General features: G+C 39.0%; 1 protein-coding gene across 2 annotated transcripts in view; it reads left to right on the top strand.

Moving 5' to 3' along the window:
* Window positions 1-20,854, top strand: part of Cfap299 (cilia and flagella associated protein 299) — a 555,552-nt gene that overhangs the window by 533,290 nt on the left and 1,408 nt on the right. Inside the window, exon 5 of one of the 2 annotated variants that reach the window (XM_055594486.1) lies at window positions 4,797-4,926. The exons of the other annotated variant lie outside the window; for it this stretch is intronic. Within the exon in view, the coding sequence (XP_055450461.1) occupies window positions 4,797-4,926 (130 nt within the window). The remainder of the gene's footprint in view (window positions 1-4,796; window positions 4,927-20,854) is intronic. 2 annotated transcript variants of the gene reach the window in all.

Genomic DNA, 20,854 nt, shown 5'->3' with positions numbered 1-20,854 from the left:
CCATCTCAAGCCTTGTATTTAATGACCTTATGAATCTAAAAATATCTGGATGTTGTTTCCAAATTTGTATCTCCTTTTTTGTCAACATCTAATCATATACTGTCTTTTCCCTCAAGAAGTATGGTACCAGATGCCTAAAATCATTGACAATTTTTTTTTCCTATCCCAGATTTTTATTAAAAAGATTACCTTAAACTGTTCATCTGGAAAAAGTAACGTGTTAGATATAAGAATAAGAGTAAAATTAATAACATTAAGAGCTTTTTTTTTCAAAATTAAAATTATCAAACTTGTCTTTCCTAAGAATGAGACCCATAATTGGTTATCCCATATCAAGTGGTCATCCCTAAGGACATATACACACAAGAAACATTAAATTGACTCAGAGGGCTGTATTTATTTATGAATTCATATATATTCAACATATGTAACAATAATACCGAGAAAAAAGAGACTATAAATTTGAGAGAGAGGGAGCTGGAGTGGACTCGGGAGGGACAAGAGGGAGGGAAAATATATAATTTATAATTTAAAATAAATTATGTAATTTGATTTAATTTAAAATAAAACAAATTTTTACAATACATAATATTTGCAAGCAGAAAAGTTAAAATTGTTACAATGATTCATTAAACAGAAAAATCAGCAAAACTTGAACATTATTCAATAAAATTTAATGTGTTATTATTCTAACTATAAGTTGGAACTTTTACCTTACGCAATTGTTTTTCTAGATTCCTTGTCAAGAACATTTGAAAATTTCAGGAGACTCACTCTCAAAATAAGGATGTTATATCATTGTTAGTGTCGCCATCATCAGGAACCCAAAGAATCAAATGAGAGAAAATATAACTAATGAGAAAAGTATTTCCGAATAGCTGTATCTAAAATAAATATTTACCTAAGAATACATACCCTTAAATAATATATATCATCTTGAAGATAGAGCAAATTGTATAGAACAATAATATATAAAACTTCAGAGAATAACCTGAAATTTTAATTCTTCCCAGATGGGCCGTTCATCCAACTACTTCCCTCTGGTTCATCCTCTAGGCTTTGTTGCAGGCAGAAAAGGTTAGATGTACTGATATTAGAAACTGAAATCATGGAGCAGCAGATTATACAATCAATTTCAAATTATCAAAAAATTAGGAAGGAAAACTAGATTATTTTTTTAAGATTCACAATGGTGTAAAGTTTGATTCATCAAACATTAAATATTATACAAATTTTTACTAAGCACTGCCTTATATTGGTATGAGTGGAACATGAAAAGCTTGGAAATACACATTATTTTTTAATTTTTATGATAAAAGAAGCATCAAAAATCGTTGCATGGAGAAGGATTGAGTTCACAATGATAAACATGTACCCACATTTCTGTTGGAGCTACAGATAATATATGATTTCCCTTTTTTTCCATTTTCAAACATAGAGGCCACGATAAACCGCTTGTGCTAGTGCCTTCCTGGCCAGCTCAATTCTTTAGCCCTCGTGTTTCATTAAATTCCACTCATCTTCATCACCTGGCTTCCTGTCATCTGTATTTCAGCTGGTTGGAAGGATACTGGTTGTATGGGTACTGATGAAAGGTAGCAAACGTAACTTCTGCGCATGCCCCGCTGGCTAACTCTCTAGCGTGGGGTTGCACGGGAAGGAAGAGTTGGATTATAGTCTGAATAGTTGCCCATGAAGAAATTAAACATCTGTATGTCAATAACTGGCTATCCTCAGTGGGAGAGCTTCCCAAGGCCTGAAGCCTGTTCAGGAAGAAGAGGCGGAGCATTTGAGCAACAGGCTGGACTGTTAAAACCTGACAGGTTCCATTTTCTTGTCAGTTCTATACGTACCTGCCTCCAAGGATTGGTGGAAAAAAATGAGGTGATTCGTTAGACTTACACCAGAATCCGGCAGTTGTTCTTAAGTAATTCTCTTTATTAAATGGTAAACATTAGCTATGAAAACTGGCAGAAAAATGAAGCTACTTAGGAAGGAAAAAGTATTGACAAACAATGGCTTCTTCAAAAGCACCGTGCAGTATACAAACCCAATTTTTATATGACAAGTGTTTTTAATGAAATCTGACTAAGTTCCGGAAGGCTTAACCTGAGGTCTGAGCAACAAGATAGGAATGTACGATCTAAAGCACACCATTATAAGCATAGTTATGACTCAGGAGCCATGCTGGGATTATCTGTATCTTTATATCTCATAAAGAATTATTTAGACACATATGTCAAGGTGAAAGTCACATCATGTCCCCCATTCTAATCTAGCGATCTCATAACTGAAAGTCAATAAGGTGAGGTCAAATTATCTTCTTTCTTCAAGTGAAACTGAGAAAAACAAAAAACTAGCTGCCAGGACATTGCTATGCTTTTGCCACTAAATCCCCCAGAACCTGGCTTCTCCTCATCTGTTCTTGTCCTACTGGAAACTGTGCCTGTTATTTGAGCATCATTCCTGAGTAGTAGCTGAACGGTGGGAAAAAAGGTACGGTGCCCAAATTCTACAGAGCTTCCTGGTGCTTTCTAAAGAACTGGCTGAAAAAGCACAGCGATGGTTGGAAGCCACTTTTTCTCACTCTGCCTCAGAAAGAGTAGCGGTTCTCATCAAGATCTACCTTCCGAGTGACAAAAGCCCAAGATTTGTGCAATCAGTTCTGAGTATTGATGAGTGTCTTAGTTAGGATTTCCACTGCTGTAAAGAAACCATGCCAACTTTCATTAAAAAACAACAACAAAAAAAAACAAAAAAAAAAAAAAAAAAAAACCAACAACAACAACAAAAAAAAAAACATTAGACCATGGCAACTCTCTCATAAAGGAAAACATTTAACTGGGACAGGCTTACAGTTCAGAGGCTTAGTCCATTATCATCATGCTGGGAATCATGGTAGCATGCAGGCAGACATGGTACTAGAGAAGTAGCTTACAGTTCTACATCTGGATCTCCGGACAGCAGGAAGAGAAAGTGTTACTGAGCCTGGTTAGAGCACTGGAAACCTCAAAGCCCACCTCCAGTGACATTCTTCCTCCAACAAGGCCACACCTTCAATAATGCCATTCTGTTCCTTTAAGGGGGACAATTTCATCTAGACCACCATAGTAAGTTACTGTACTTTCAGATTGTAACACAAAGATGATAGGTAACACTGAGGCCCCCAAACTATGTAACAATTCAGAGAGATTTAATCTCTTTCGGAAGGAGAAGGAGTATCAGGCCAAACAATCCAGAAGTAGAATCCAGGGAAAATAATTACAAACACACACTACAAGGCCTGTAGTGATGGCTCAATAGTGAAGGGTATGTAGTGCTTTTCTAAAGGATCCTATTTATCTTCCCAACAGTCACTCAGACAGCTCACAACTACCTGTAACTCCAAGTCCAAGGGATCTGACACCTGGACTCACACAAAAATAATCTTTTTTAATTTAAAAATGCATATTACAAATATCTGAAAAAAGATAGGTCTGTAAATTATATACACACTAACCTTGATCTTTGTCATTTTAAAAGCAAGTATAATATTAGAAATGTTTTTTTTTATTTTTTTATTAATTACACTTTATTCATTTTGTATCCCCCCATAAGCCCCTCCCCCCTCCCCTCCCGATCCCACCCTCCCTCTCCTTTCTGCATGCATGCCACTCCCCAAGTCCACTAATAGGGGAGGTTCTTCTCTCCTTTCTGATCTTAGTCCATCAGTTCTCATCAAAAGTGGCTGCATTGTCCTCTACTGTGGCCTGGTAAGGCTCGTCCCCCCTCAGGGGAAGGTGATCAACAAGCAGGCCAATCAGATTATGTCAGAGGCAGTCCCTCTTCCCATTACTATGTAACCCACTTGGACACTGAACTGCCATGGGCTACATCTGTGCAGGGGTTCTAGGAGGGGACGGGAACTCCACAAGGAGAGCAACAGAACAAGATAACTTGAACACAGGGAACTTCCCAGAGACTCATACTCCAACCAAGGACTATTCGTGGAGATAACCTAGAAATGTTTTGATAAGAATAAGAGAAATTAAAGAAAATATACTGAGGGTTCGTTCAGTCTGAAGGACAGTATTATATTCAGCTTTGACAAGTAAAAACAACACATGGAAAAAGCTAAGTATCCTCCATAGAATCCTCTTAAAGATAAAATGCTAGAACAGTAGACTAGTTGAAAGAGCATATGTGTGCTATGAAGCACAGTTTCGAGCTGAAATATTGTTTATATGACACATGACTTTCAATACTTTTGCTATGCTGGTCACCTTGCCAAGTTCCTGGCCATCTCTGAAATGAGAGCAATGTGGAGATCTTCTTAGAATACAGCAAAACATGCTTGCCCTATAATAACCACTCAAACGTAAGTCCCTCCACTCCCTGGGAAATGAATTGAAGTAGAGATCCTGGAAGAAATAAATCAACATGAACTTGTTTTGAATGGAAAGAGGTGACTTCGTCTGCCCTTCCTTCCACTAAACAGTCTCTTTATACCCTGAAGAGTCTGCAGTGGAACAAATAATCTTAAATTGCATCAATTTTCTCCTTGACTTCCTGTGAATATAATACTGGAATAAGTCCTAAGTCTTACAGTGTCCAAACCAGGAAATCATGTAAAATCATTTTTAAGTATGTGTCTAAATGATTGGAGAATAACCCTGCATAGTATCTGCTAGAATTCACATCTCAGATGTGTTCTCCATGGTTATCCTTGAGAACAAACCAAACCAAGTATTTTCTAAAGTGAGTTTCATCTTAATGTGTTAAACATCCTAATTACTTATAAATGTTTATTTTTGTAGCTTTTACAACTGGGACAGTCATATTGCTGTTTGTAATTCAAGTCCAAATTATCAAGTGATTGCTGACAACCCTGAAGGCTTACTTTTTAAATTTAAAAGAGACAGAAAAATTCTCAATGTTGACCCAAAGGTAATTATAATTTATACTTTATATATTTCTTCAAAATATGTTGCATTTCTACCTAGTCAAAAATGTCTTAAATGGTTAACGCTTTTATGGCTTAGACGTTTTGTATGTTTGTTTTATAGTTTTCAGCCACACAATTCCTTTGAAATATGACCAGTAGAAAAGAAAGAAAAGTTGAAAGGGAAGGTAGAAAGAAGAAGGAGGGAAGGAGTGATGTGGCAGGTGGAAGGAAGGAAAGAAGGCAGACAGGCAGGTAAGCATTCCTCCAAAGTTTGGTAGATTATGAGAAGGAAGAGTTTAGGCAGGCTTGAAGAAGACCTAATTGGGAAGATTTCTCCCTGCTAAGAGCAGACCTAGAGAGCAGGTGGCCAGGCTGTCTGCTCTGATCCTGGAGGGGTAAAGTCTTTTCGCTAGGGGTTTTTATCAGTGGAAAGAAATGCTCACCTTTTCTTTGTACAGAATTCTTCCCCTTCTCTATATATGACTAACATTGAAAAATGTGGCTAAAGGGCCTGGAAAAGTGGGCTTTACCTACAATCTCAGCAACTGGGAGACTGAAGCAGAGGATGGACATGAAGTAAGGCCAGTTTGAGGTACACAGAACTCTAGACTAGCCTTTGCCAAAGAGATACCCTTTCAAAAGACCAACAACAATTGGAAAATATATATGCCTGTTAAGTATTACTTTAGAAAACATTTCATTAAAATATTGTAAAAGAATATCCTGTGATACTTTGAATTTTATCAGGGACACTTGTGTAGATCTTATTTAGTTTCAAAAGCTGAAATCACATAGATTCTGAGCATCACTTCTGTGTCTAGGGATGAAGGTTAAAACTTTACATAACAACATGCTAGAGTTGTTTGGGTGTTGAGCAGCTTTTGTAGTTTTCTCTTTTTGCCTTGGTTTTTGACTTGGGTTTGTTGGTGGTACTGTTCATTCACATGACAACACCAGTCTAAAATTCAAAGACAAGGAAAATAATTTTCCAGCATGAAAACCAAAAGAATTATGTGATGTGCATGGGATAGAGGCAAAGAGAAGACAAAGGCAAAGTATAGACAGTTGAGTTTCTAATTTTTTTCTAGAATTTTTAAAGATATAAAGTAAAAAACTCATTTGGTATTCATTTAATATAGACTATCTGAATGCAACATGCTCAGTAACTAAGGGTGCAAAGAAAGAATGAATGAAATTGTACAAGAAATAATGTTGACTGTGATCACATTCAGGCAAAAGAGCAGATTCTAGCTGGACAGCAACTACCTCCCTCCTGCATGTGAGACTAGACAGTGGCATCCATGGTCCGGTGTGAGCCCAAATGGTCTCCAGGCATGGGCAAAACAGATGTGAAAATGCCTTCGAAGAAAGTTTTCCAAAATTTCTGCACACAAGTTCTCTCATGTTCCATGGCTCCTGTGTGGCTAGATGTGATTTATGTAGCTGTCTGGATGTCTGGGAAATGTCACTTTTTTCTTTTGTTGCTCATGGACCCAACTAAAAACATGAGTTCTGGACCAGGAGAAAGGAGATATTGGATAAATAGCTAATGAACTTCTGTCCAATGCTGTGTCCATAGAGGAAATGCTACTCCCTTCTTTACCACAGCTCTCTCCTTAGTGAAATGAGGAACTGGAAATTCTGTGGCTATGCTTAACAGGAATATCTGAGAATTAGTAAGTTTGGTAAAACACCTCTGGTTAGCAGTGCCTCTTTTGTAAAATGTTGAGATGTGATTAGGTGCTGTTAGTACAGAAAACAGAATAAACAGTCTCCTCTACAGGGGTTTTCATTTATAAGCTATGTCATATATTTAAGGAAAAATCTCAAATTATTAAAAGCTTTATTATGATTTTGTGGAAAAGATGTCTAAATGAGCTTGAACAATATATCAGCCTGCTTGGCCTAGACTGGGGCTCTGTTTTAGTTAAAGGTGTACTTGAAGGATTCTGTCATGAGGAATTGATGCATACAATTTCTTGAACATGCTTACCAAAATATCCCACTTCCAAAATCATCCATCAGGAGATTTTACAAACTTCATCAACAATACACAAAATATTCAGTTTCCTATATTTTTAGAAGAAAAAATTAGTTTGAAGAAAAAGTTTTCTAACTCTTGGAGAAACAATAAGTTTGTGACTGACAAGAGTCAAGAATAAGTCAGTGAGACATCTGGCAATAACTGAGTAATTTCTTCATCTTAAAAGTTTGCATTTCAGTTTGATTTTATCTCTTTGATTTTCAGAAAGATAAAATTAATGTCAAACATTCAAGAAAGAAACAGTGCCCTCCTTCTCATGAAACAAACTTCTGGCCACTACTCATTGACTGCGTTGCCTCGAGAGACTCACACTTACCTTCTTGTGTGTTAAAACTCACATATAGAAGTGAGGGTTTGTGTTTGTTTGTGTAGTGTTGTTTTGTTGCATTCATCTCTAGAGTCCTTCAAACGCACCAGCTTGATTTGGGCTCAACTGAGCCCAAGAAAGAACAAGCTTCGTGAGTGATTCTAGGGGACCACTTGCCCTATGGTGGTCCATAGGTGCCCATGCCCATGGTCCATAGGCTGGCCCATGACTCACAATTCGAGAAGCTTCTCCTTGGAGAAGCAGTAACCAAGGAGATCTGGCACCGTCTTCCGAAATATAAGGAGAATAGTGCAGACTTTAGGTTTCAAAGCTAGGCGTTAAATTAGCGTGTGTGCTTCCTACGTACTCTGTAGCCACCATTTCCAAGTGCCCGGGTGTCCTATATTTCGTGAGTCCAACATAACACTTCTTAAAAGCTTATCAAGGAACTAAGAAATAAAATAAAGGATACGTTTTAATAACTAGAAATTATAAGAATCACATTATTACATTTAGTGTTTCTCATAGTCATTTTATTTCAATTTTTTCCAAAACACCTCTAAGATTTGGAGAGGTCAGGTGCTACAGAACATCATGAGGACCAGGCTCATCCTTCCTATTCTTTTTCTTCAGATACTCTTTGAAACTCTTGATGCCTCAAATTAAAGAGGTCACAATCAATAAAAGGTGGAGACAGTGGTAAACAGGATGTGTTTCCTTTGCGCAACAGATGTATCCTCATTAATTCTAAAGTGTAGTTCCCACGAAACACAGTTGTCTGTGAGTGGAAGCAGTCAGAAAAAGAAAATTGTGCAGGTCTTCACAACAAGTAATACAAGTTCATGGGTTAAGAAATTCCAAATGCAGTTAAGAGATTGGTTGCATTGAAAACAGGGCCACTGGCTTTAACCTCCCTGCAGCTGTATAACATCTGGACCAAATAAGACAAGTTTCTATTTTTGAGTGAAGAATGCTTGTCTGAATGATTCACACCCACCAAAATGTTTCCAGTACATTATCCTAGAGGGGTTGAGTCGAAGCACTCTGCACTCACTCCTCTGCATTATCTGAACAAATGGGAGGGGGAAGCATTTTTTTTTCTTTTAGTTTTAAAAAAAGGAGCAGAAGACAGTTTGTTTTGAGTCTTACCATAACAAGGGTTCACCAATAAATAAATAAATAATAATAATAATAATAATAATAAAAACCATATTCCATCAAGGAGTTAGGGAGATGGGGTTGGATAGTTTCAACAGGGGAAAGCTCTCTTAGTCGTACTAGCTACCCCCACTTTCTCCTCCCTGCCATCAAAAGTGGCTCATGAGAACTGATCACTTCAAAAACATATTTGATAAGTAGGTACTCAAGGGACTGGGGAGAGAACTCAGGCAGTAAAATGCTTCCCATGAAAGCATGAGGACCCAAGTTCAGATCCCTGGTGCCCAGAGAAGTAGCCAGGCATAGGGGTGCAAGTAAATCTGTAATTGTAGAGCTTGAGGTGATCTCTCTGGCTGGTCATTCTAGCCAGTTACTGAGATCCAGGTTTAGTGAGAGACCCTGGCTCAAAGCGATAAGGTGGGCAGCAGATGAAAAAGTCATGTGCTCCTGTCCTCTCACCTCTACACACATGTACCAACACCATACATTCACACACTCATGAGCATGTTTACCCATACACAACACACGTATACAAAGTATTCTGTAAGTACTCACTGAATAAATGAATGGATAGATGATTTTTTGAAAGAAAGTGATGATATGGTAATAAAGAATTCATTAAATTATGACACTGGTGCTGGATGTGGCAATTATGGTATGAACTAGCACAGCCACCACCTCTGTGAGACAAAAATAACTTCAAGAATTCTCATCAGAGAGGAAGTTTAGAAACTTCTTTATTTTTGCCTATACTACCAGATTTTTTTCCTAAAACCAGAGAAATACATAATTTAAGGTGTTTTTAGTGAGAATGTGAAATTAAAATGTAGATTTGCTAAACACACTCAACTATCTTAAGTGCATATTTCAAATGACACAATTAACAGTAGAGACTAGCAATGGGCTTAAATTTCAGTAATTAGTAGACAGCAAGGGAGATACAAAGATGAGAAAGACCTGAATTTTAGCTTTTAGCCACTTGTGGGCATTTTTAGTTTTCACTGTTTTGTTTTATATTTTGTTTGGGGGGCAGGGAGAGAAGCATGTGAGGACACAGGGTCAGTTAAAAGGAAGAGGGATTTAAGTTACAAAGACTGAGGTAGCACCTTGATAATTCAGAGGAGAAGAAAGAATCTTTGACCTTGGGCTGGGAACTGTGGAAGGACTGGTGAGGGGGCGTGAGGGAACGTTAGGTTGGGTAGTGAGTGAGGAAATCATATCCCTGGGATAAAGATGATTAAGAACTGAATCTGCAGAGCAGGAGGGAGAAGACAGACACAGGAAATATAATAGTTCAATATGCTACTGTATAACCTAGGTAGGCGCAGTGGAGGCTAAGCCCTGAGAGATCCCAAGGCTTGAGCGCAGAGGACTGATGAGGACTTTGCTCTTGATGGGAAATGGAGAAATATGCAAAGACTTTCTCAAAGAAATAAGAGGAGGAAAGTCCTGTTCTGCGTGCCTGGAGGATATAGAATAGAGCAGCCTGTGAGGAGTAGCCAGCAGGTCAGAAAGGCATTAATACACATGGAGAGCAGAGGATCTGAGATGGGGTTCTGTTTGGGGTTTCTGTGGGTTGATGCCCTTCAGTTTTCCGACTAGCGTGAACTTTCAGGCAACAGTACAACTTAGAGAGTGTGCGTTTGCCTAGGAAGGTTTTCAGAAGGTCTCATTTTACCCAGTTCTCTGGAAAGAATCGTGCTCCAGAGCAGAAGTTGGCTCCAGCGGCTCACTGAGTGACTGATGACAAAACAAGCCACGCCAACATCATATGGAAAGAACTCAGATACATGCGGACGCTGCTCAGTGCGAGGCGCTAAGCATGACCCGAAAGCGTGACCCGACCACGCTTTCAAGGACCTTTGCAAGTGTGGCAGTTGGGGAGGCACGTGAGATTTGCACTGCGTTGATTTAGCAAGATGCTTGTCTGCTTTCTTTATGCACCAGGGCTTTTGAAGACTGATCACAACCGTGTATCCATAACAACGAGCTGTTTTCCATAATGAGGCCTCACTAGCTGTTGTTTCACTTACTGCAGAGGCAGTAAGTGAACCACATTCGTCCCTTATAACAGATTTGAAGTCAGCAATCTTGATTGTAAGTGTTTTCATTCACACTTTCATTCCAAAAACTACACAAAAAGATGACTAAAGGGGCTGTCCATGCTCCAAGAGTCCTGGAAAAGCTTTGCGGACATGACCCTCCTGATGATTCTGCCTGTGTTTGCGCCATTTTCAGAAAGGGGGAAAGGGCTGGAGGATGGCACCTATTCGTGTTTTTCCTGCTGTCTCAGAAGTCTCTGCATGAAGTTCGTCTGCCCAGAGGGTCGCAAGAAACAAAACTTACACACCATAAACTGTAAAATGCAGAGCAGAGCTCTTTCCTGGCTGTTTGACCTTTGTTTGGCCAGCATTAGCCATCGTGTCCCTGTGTGCTGGTTACTCAATGGCATCTGTAGAATGAATACGTGGAATATTAAATATTTGCTAAAGAAATGAAGAATGGGGCCAAAAATAACCTCAGAAACTTTTGAGATTGACTTCAGGATTCCTTAACATCTCAAGCAGTAGAGACACGGAAAGCTAAGATGAAAACCACCAGACATGGCTTACTTTCCTCTCCTCGGTAGTCCTGAGCGTTCTCACGTGAGCCTTGAAATCCCGAGCACTGTCCAGGGCAGTGGCTGCTGGACAGGTGCGGAAGCGAATGAGATAGGCAACCATTTTATTCGTTTTAGATAATTGTCTAGGTGTTATTATGTATTATATTTAAATCATTGCACATTGCATATATACTATACAATCTAAAAATGTGTCAAGTACTTCTTCCCTTTTCTGTGAACACCAGAATGCTAGGTAATTAAGATATTAAGTTAAATAAATGTGTCAAACAAAACCACCTGTTCTCAGTTTTGCTTTTTTATTTTTTTCATTTACTTTGGATGACAGTTTTCAGCAGCACTAATGCCTCCCTCCTCAGCTCCAGAAACTACCACCCAAGTGCTTTTTGCTGTTAGTAAGAAAGGTGTTAATTGCCTCCTTCACTCTGCCTCCAGCCCCTGAATTCATTGACTCTAATTTCCCTTGGCACCCAGACCTTAAAATCCCGCCCCTTCACAGGCTTGGAACTGCTGTTCTCTAGATGGAAGCCCACAGCATTCCTACACCCTTTCGGCAGATGGTTCCAGTTTAGTATCCCGGAGCTTGATCCCCTGGGGAAAGTCCTCAGTTTGACAATCTGTCTTTTTACAAGAGCCAGGTGCATTTCCTTCTGATCACTAAAAACAAGAACCCAACTCGATGTGCTAATCAGAGAGGAGATTACACAGCTCTACAGTTTCTTCAGTCTTCAAGAATATCTCCTCAAACTCCACTGCAAAGCTGGCTCCCCCTGGACCTGTGGAGCAAGGGACAGTCAGCGAATCAGCAGCTCCCGTCTTTTGGTCTTTGGCTTTTCCTCAAGAGGCCACCTGTGAATGTTGCTCTTTAACTATGGCACAGTCACTGTTATTAAGTAAAGCTGAGGTGTAGCCAACTTTCTGGGTTTGCTGCCTAAATTTCTGAATATTTGGTTGATTGTAGCCCTAAAACACTCACATTCTAAGTAGCTTTTAAACATTTTCTCCCTTGGGCAATCACCTGGTATATCTGAACTGAAAGTCCACCACATATAAATTAAGTATTTACTCAACTAACTAGTACTAAAATCAATGGCCTTAAGGAATCCATTAAAAATTACATAATAGATCTTGGCTTTCATGAATTAAAACTCTTAAAACTTAAGTGCCATGTCCTCCTCTTGACCTGGAAAACTGATTTTAATTTTATATGCAGTATTTATGGAACAAGCCCTAGAGATAAGCACAAGTTGTTATGTGTCCAAGGCATGAACTCATATACGAAGTATAACACAAGAAAGGCAAACTGGGGAAAAGAAAAATTCAAATCTATTACATTGAGTTGTTATATAGCTCTCAATTTTTGGTAATAACTTTGTAAATCTAGCTGAATATCACCCATGATATTCAATCTTCATGTCCCAATAAAAAGAAAATTTTCCAGTTGCTGTTCTCATTACAAAAGTGGTCCTGTCACACAGGGTACCCGAGGATGGGTGAACCAATAGGGCCCAGGGAATGGGGAGGCAGAAATCTGGGGACAAGAGCTTCAGCTCCACTTCTTGATCACTTTTTCATAAAACACAGTCAAATGCTAGGAGCATGACGGAGAGTGGAGAGATGGTTTGCTACCAAGCAGACAGCTGGGTCTGAACACATGAAGCATTTCTTCTATAATAGAAAAGATCTGATTTCTTTTTCTTTTTCTTTTTTTAAATAACTTTGACTGAGTTTGTTCTTTGACATTTTTACTAATTCTGATTCCTGAAACCATCCCTCACGAATCTCCCTCCCACCCCTATTAGTCCTCCCCCTTCCTACAGCGCTCATAGTTTTGTTGTTGTTATAAATGTTTTGTTTAGTTCTGTTTTTGCTGAGACCGAGTTTAATTTGGATCATCTGTATGACATGGGTTTAGCACTATCCATAGGAGCCTTGTGGTCTCCTCGGTGAATGGACAACTCTACCACAGAATCTACAAAGAGCAAATAGCTCAACAGTGAGGGGTGGGGCACCCTAAGCCCCTTCCTGATCCATGAACAAGGTATCTCTGTGGATAGGCCCAGGATTGTGTAGGCTCGCTGTAGGCAGCCACAGCTGCTGTGAAATAGTAACTGCCCACACCATGCTCAGAGCAAAACGTTTCACCCCACTCTCTCTTCTCACTATGAAATTCTTTCTACCCCCTTTTCTACAATGACCCCTGAGACTTAGAGGGAGTGGTATAAATGGCTTGTTTAGTGCTAATCACTCAGCCACTGTTTATGCTACATACCTTAAGCAGAAATGCTTCTCTGTATTCACCCTCAGTCACTGCTTCTCTGATTAAGGCAATGGGTACATACATACATACATACTCATAAGGCAGCTCAAATTCATGGCAACAGTAGTAAGCTCACCCCTAGGACCAAAGACCTCCTCAGCCAAAGGTTTCTGACTAAGCGTACAGTATTATGAATTCATAATCTAAAACCCGACCAGAGAGTGACCAGTAAGCGAGCCCCATAACAATCATGCCACTGCAGGTTTGTATTATAGATTATCAGATTCACAGCTGGGTAAAGCTGTTGATGTCGTTTCTCCAAAGTTGTCTATGTTACCTGTGGCACTATTATAGTGAGCCAACAGGAAAGAAACTTCCAGTTCAGTTCAAGTTTGATTTCTCTACGCATTGCACCCAAGATGTAAGGTGTCTTCAGCAATAGGGTCTTATCAATTCTGACGGACACCCAAGAGGAATGGCTAAAGCCTACACTGTCAGGGGGTCTTCTCATTAGCAGGTATTCCTCTAGCCTTGAGATCTTTGCTTAATAACCAACCCATGGCTTTTTCCAGCATCATTATCCAGCTTTGCAGGATATCTCTTTTCTCCTTCTTAATCTTCTTATTCTTATTCTCCACTTTTTCTTTTTCTCTCTTCCCTATTATCTCAGCTTACAAAATATTAGTTTTGACTCTGACTCTTTATTGTAAATTCAGTAGTTGATGGACATCTAGGCTGATTCCATTTATTAGCTAGTATGAGAGAATTCAATGAATATGGATTAGCAGATATCTCTGTATAGGATACACATTCCTTTGGACATATGCCCAGGAGCAGTACAGTTGTTATGTGGTAGATATGTTTCTTGCTTTTTGAGGAACCTTCATACTGAGTTCCATAGTGGCTGCACCAGTTTGCCTCCTTGGCAAAAAAGAATAGGAATTTCTATCTCTTACTTCTCCAAATCCTCCCCAGCATTTGAATCATTTGATTTCTTTATAATTTCCATTCTGACTAGACAAAGATAGACTCTCAGTATAGTTTTAATTTGCATTTTCATAATTGCTAATGATACTGAACATATTTAAAGTGTTTCAAGCCGTTTGCATTTCTTCTTTTGATAATTTTGTGTTTAGCTCAATGGATCATTTTATTTCATTGGGTTGTTTTCTTGATGTTTAGGTGTATGAGCCCGTTTTATGTTCTAGATGTTAATCTTCTCTTCAAGGTATAGCTTACAATTTTTTTCACTTGTCAATGGGCTATCTCATCAATCCTGATCATTTATTTTGTTCTATTCAAAAGACTTTTAGTTTAATAGATCCTATTTATCAAACTTTGTTCAAAGACCTGACTTCCAATGAGCATAAAATATCAGAAATCATTTCAGTGAGATATGAAGTTACGGTAAGTCTAAGACCCATCCCTCTTTAAGGAATTACTTAATTTTTGTTGAAAACAGATTTTCATACAATAAATTCCTATCATAGTTTCCACTCCTACAATTCCTCCACACTCACTGAACGTCACTCATCTCTCTCTTTCTCTAGAAAACAAATGTGAAAATAAAGAAGACAATTTAAAAAAGAAGAAAATCAGAGGAAACACACTCATACCCCCTAAAAACACAAAATCAGAAACCATAATATATAAGCAAAAGGCCAGAAAGACAAAAGTGTAAGGAATTATTTCTATTCCTACGAGCAAGGATGGGTTTTCCTCCCTTAATACAGGCATATTCTAAAAGCAAAATTTTAGTCAAAATATAGGTACTTTGTAAAGTGTTAGCTAGATATCACCCAAGTTTGCTGTACTTACACCATGTCAATTTACAATTACACCTGGACTGTTTGATACTGCCTGTTTACAAACTCTATTTTTTTAGCATGCTTTTTTTTTTTAAGGGTTTCAAGATAAACTCTTTTTTTCAGAATTGTTGGGGTCATTTTTATTCGTGTTTTTTCTGTTATTCGAAACAAACATTCCTTTCATACAGGGGTGAGTATATTGTGTTTCCTCTTCAATTATCTTATGTATAGTAATACGCTACAAGCTACAGAGCTGTCTTTTATCATTTATGATGGTCTATGGTATGGGAAAGCTTAAAATACTAGTCCAAACTACTGATATTCCTCTTTGTAGTTTTTTTTCCTCCACTGTTAATATTAAAACTTTCCATACAAAGATGAGGAATCATTTGCTAGCATTTTCTTCCAATTTTCTGGCTTTCTATTTACATTTAAAATTTGTAATTCTTGTAGGGTTTGGTGGAGTTAAGATGGAATTTCTTTGTCCAATAAACAGTCAGTGTTCAGTGTTTTATCCCCTGTATCCTAGTATTTTGTATTTTGTTTTTATCATATTCTGTTTGGCTTGGGAGTCTTGTCACTCCTGGGACCTAGCAGTGACTGCAGTGAAAGTTCTATAACAGCTTCTTCACATGGCTATGAGTTTGAGGATGAAGCTTCTTGGATGCTGGCCTTCTCTACCAGCACTGCCTGCTGTGGCTGCTATGTGTGCATGGTTGCTTTTAGTACTTTGAGATCTGTAGTTAAGGAACAATGTCTCAAGGGATGTAGAATCATATCCCCTGTGAAAACAGAAAGTGAAAATGTGTGATAGACTTTTAACTGATAGGCTAGTAAAGGATCAGCGAGATATTACTACTGGTCCAAAGAAGCATTAAAAAAGAAACAACTTAAGTGAGGGAGCTTGGAACACTCAGCCCTAAACAGGATGTCTCTATCAGATCGCTCCTCTCAGAACTCAGAGAACGCTGCAGAAGAGGAGGCAAAAAGAAGTGTAAGAGCCAGCAAAAGACACCAAGAGAACTTGACCCTCTAAATCAACAGGATCAACACCTATATGAACCCACAGAAACTGAGGCAGTATGCAGAACACCTGCTCGGGCCTGCCCCAAGTCTTTTACATACCCTATGGCTTCCAGTTTAGGGTTTTTATGAGATTCCTGAGTGCATGAATGAGTGGGTCTCTCTTTCTTGTGCCTTCTCTTGGGCTTGTCCAATTTCAGTGTGTTGGTTTTTTGTTTTATTTTAAAATATTTTGTTTTATTATTATCTCTTAGAAGCCCATTAATTGTGCACTTGAACATATATTGGATATAGACCTAGGAGTGGTATAGCTGGATCCTGAGGTAGCACTATTCCTGATTGTCTGAGAAAAGCGCCAGATTGATTTCCAAAGTGGTTGTACAAGTTTACATTCCCACCAGCAGTGGAGGAGGGTTCCCCCTTCTCCACATCCTCTCCAGCATGTACTTTCTCTTGAGTTCTTGATCTTACCCATTCTGATGGGTATAAGTAAAATCTCTGGGTCATTTTGATTTGCAAGGACATTTGTTCAACCACATTTGTAGCAGCTTTGTTCATAATAGCCAGAACCTGGAAACAACCTAGATGTCCATCAACTGAGGAATAGATACAGAAATTGTAATACATTTACACAATGAAATACTACTCAGCAATTAAAAACAAGGAAATCATGAAATTTGCAGGCAAATGGTGGGAACTAGAAAAGATCATCCTGAATGAGGTATCCCAGAAGCAGAAAGACATACATGGTGTATGCTCACTTATAAGTGGATATTAGACATATAATATAGGATAAACATACTAAAATCTGTACACCTAAAGAAGCTAAGCAAGAAGGAGGACCCTGGATAAGATGATGATCAATCCTCACTCAGAAAGGCAAATGGGATGGACATTGGAAGAGGGAGAAAACAGGGACCAGAAGAGGAGCCTACCACAGAGGGCCTCTGAAAGATTCTACCCAGCAGGGTATCAAAGCAGATGCTGATGCTTATAGCTAAACTTTGGGCAGAGTGCAGGGAATCTTATGAAAGAAGGGGGAGATAGTAAGACCTGGAGAGGACAGAAGCTCCACAAGGAGAGCATCAGAACCAAAAAAATCTGGGCCCAAAGGTCTTTTTTGTGACTGATACTCCAACCAAGGACCATGCATGAAGATAATCTAGAACCCCTGCTCAGGTGTAGCACATGGCAATTCAGTCTCCACGTAGGCTACCTAGTAAGGGGAGAAGGGGCTGTTTCTGACATGAACTCAGTGTCTAGCTCTTTGATCACCTCCTCCTGAGAGGGAAGCAGCCTTACCAGGCCACAGAGGAAGACAATGTAGCCAGTCCTGATGAGACCTGATAGGCTAGGGTCAGGTGGAAGGGAAGGAGGACCTCTCCTGTCATTGGACTGGAGGGAGAGGCATAGGAGCAGAAGAGAGAGAGAGGGCAGGATTAAGAGGGCATGATGGAGGGGTCTATAGCTGGGATGCAAAGTGAATAAAATGTAATTAATATAAAAATAAAAAGAATATAAAAAGAAGCCCATTAATTGTTTTTAATGAGAGACAGAAAGGGAGTGAATGCAGATGGGCAGGCAAAAGAGGAGGAGCTGAGAGTAGTAGAGGGAAAGACCATAATCAAGATTCTTATGTAGAAAAATCCATTTTCCATAAAAGAGGAAAAAGAAATGACTCGTAATAGGAATAAGAAGTTCTAACGTATGCAAATAAGTGCAGAACAAACTTATCAAAATCAATGCAAAATCTCAGCTTCTTTGCATTGAACACAGTTATTCACATTGCCCCACATAAATTATTTGAATTATTGTCAGATTTGTCACACTGACAGAAATGTTATTATCATATGCATTAAAGATCAAATATATGTATGTGTGTGTAATCTGAAGACTCATAATTTTTTTTTTTCCTATTTCAAAGTTTTTACTTCAAAAAGATAGGGAAAAAGGAAGGAAGAAGCGGGGAGAGAGGGGAAAAGGGAGAAAGACAGAGACAGAGAAAGAGATTAAAATATATTGGGTTTCTGGGGGGGGGGTCACTGATGTTAAGGAAAGGAAATTGTTTTATTATGTATCCAGAAAACAGAGGATTACATCCCCATCAATAATATCGGAGGTGAACTACCCAAGAGTTCTGTCATTGGATAAATCAGCTCCACTGCAATGAATTCCCATTGCGCCAAACCTGCCTTAGTGTGCACTGCTCCATACAAACCTTTCCTTAGAGGTAAACACTCCTGGAAATCTTATCCGAATCTATCGTTGAGCTGCCTGCACTGTCTCGCCCATGTCAGCTCAGATCTGAAATGCCCAAGATGCAGTTCTATTCCATGAGTTTCTGGGACTGTTCATCCTTGCTGAAGAATGTTCAGGGAAGCATCAAAGACAATGCTGCAGATGATGGGATGGGATGACTGGGGTTGACTCAGGTTTCCAACTTGTAAGTAGCCTGGAATGATACACTTTATTTCGGAAGAATCAATGAATAGTATAGCTGATTAAATCTTTGTGTGGGTTTTCCCCAGGTTCCTCCAGGGAAGTTTAAAATACAAATTCAAGTATAAAACACATTCTGAAGTTTTTTTTTTTCCTCTACTTAGGATCCAATTGTGAAATGACAAAATAATAATAATAGTAATAATAGTAATACCGTATTTTCAGAATGTATTTAAAAACTTGATAAAGATCAGAGTGCCAGAGAAATACTGAGTTAACTATTTAAGGAACATTTTAAATAACAAGCTACTTGTAAAACAGAAATTAAAATGGTTGTAAAGAGCCTTGGCTAGTTATCAGTAAGGAATCTGGTTTGTTTTAATTTTTTATTTTTTCTCTTTCTAAATACCCAGGATATAACAAGTTCCACAAAAAGCAAAACAGAAAAGTATTGTCAGACAGTATCTATTCTATTTAGCCAAATTACACAGGTTTTTTAAAATCCCTTTATTATAATAGTCAAAGGAAAGAATGAGTAAGTCGGGACAGCAGGCTCATCAAGACTGAGCAAACGACTCCAGAAGTAGGAAAATATTGTGTGTTCATTCAAAGAGATAAAGTAACTTCCTAAACTGTCACCAACAACATGAAGAGAAGTAGTAGTAGCTAATAACCAGATCTCAGCACAGCACAGATCGAAAACAAACATGCGTAATGTCACCAGGCCATATGTAGCATTAGCGTCCTTCCCTGTGAGAAAGACAAGGTTCTTAATCTTAAAACGGGAAAGCAGATGAACAATGAAAATTCACTTGTTAAAAGCTGAGTTCATGGAAACTGAATGAACGCACTGACTAGACAGAACTCCTAGAGGAGGGAGGGGAACACCAACCAACCCACAAAAACCTTGCTCCAAACTTTACCCTGCTTATAAGATATGCAGGGATAAAGGTAGAGCAGATATTGAGGAAAAGTCCAACCAATGACTGGCCCAACCTGAGATCCACCCCATGGGAGACAGCCAACCCCTGACACTATTAACAATGCCCTGCTATGCGTACAGAGAGGAACCTAGCATAGCTGTCCTATGAGAGGCTCCACCCAGCAGCTGATGGAAACAGATGCTGAGACTCACAGCCAAACATGGGTGGAGCGCAGGGAGTCTGGTGGAAGAATGGGGGAAGAATTAGAAGGACCCAGAAGAGACAACAGTTCCACAAGAAGACCAACAGAGACAACTAACCTGGGCCAAGAGGGACCAACCAAGGACCATGCATGACCTCTACATAGGCGCCTTAAACATAAGTAACTGATGGGCAGCTCGGTCTCTTTGTGGGTTCCTTAGTAAGGGGAGCAGGCTCTGTCTCTGACATGGACTTTGTTGCCTGCTTGTCAATCACTTCCTCCTGAAGGGGCTGCCTCATCAGGCCAGATGGGAAGAAGGGGCACTCAGTCCTGATAGCACTTGATGTGCTGGTGTGGCTTGGTAGGGAGGGAGGCTCCCCTTATCTGAGGAGTAGAAGAGGGAGACGGGAAAGAGAGGGAGTGTGTGGGACCAGGAGGAGAGGAGGGAGGGCCTACAATTAGGATATAAAGGAGGAAAAAACTGTTCACACAAAAAAGAAAGAAACTCATAATCATTTAGTATACATTCATTTGTGTAAAATAAAATGCTTCACAATAAAAAGTTGGGTACCCTATTGTGTCTCATCTAGCACAGAAAAGAACTAACTCTTCACTTATTACAGCATTTACAGAGTTCGCAAATAAAAAAAATAAATAAATAAACCATTAAAAATAACACTGTTGTCACTCATGGAAGAAAATTTTTTTCAGTTATAACAACTTCAAAGACAAAAATAAACCCACAAAAATACTTAAAAGTAGAGTAATATAGAAAGAAACGGGTTGTCAGGTAAATTAGCTCCCGGAGATGAACTTCTGGAAGCTGAGGAGAGTTAAGCTACACCACTCTGCAAAGACATAGGCTACCCAGCCATTAGAGGAACCTACTGGGTATTAGCAATGTCTGCAAGGTTTACAAGATGGTTTTCTTGAAAGGGTGTAGCCATAACTCTCAGACAGATGCAAAGCAAATGTTCCAAAAGTTTTACTTCATCTGTCGATGATAGAGGAAACTGGAATGGTACAATAGGAAATTTCAAAGAGCAGAAATATGCAGACAGGAAGTAAGGAAAATTTAGATTAAATCGATGCAATTATTTCCCTCTGCATAATACTAATTGCATCCCACTCAGCACTCAAATTTTT

This window comes from Psammomys obesus, unplaced genomic scaffold, assembly GCF_907164565.1.
Source record: "Psammomys obesus unplaced genomic scaffold, mPsaObe1.curated_primary_1811, whole genome shotgun sequence".
Lineage (NCBI taxonomy): Eukaryota > Metazoa > Chordata > Mammalia > Rodentia > Muridae > Psammomys > Psammomys obesus.
Note: the sequence above shows the minus strand (reverse complement) of the source record. Positions and strands in the feature narration are given on the sequence as shown.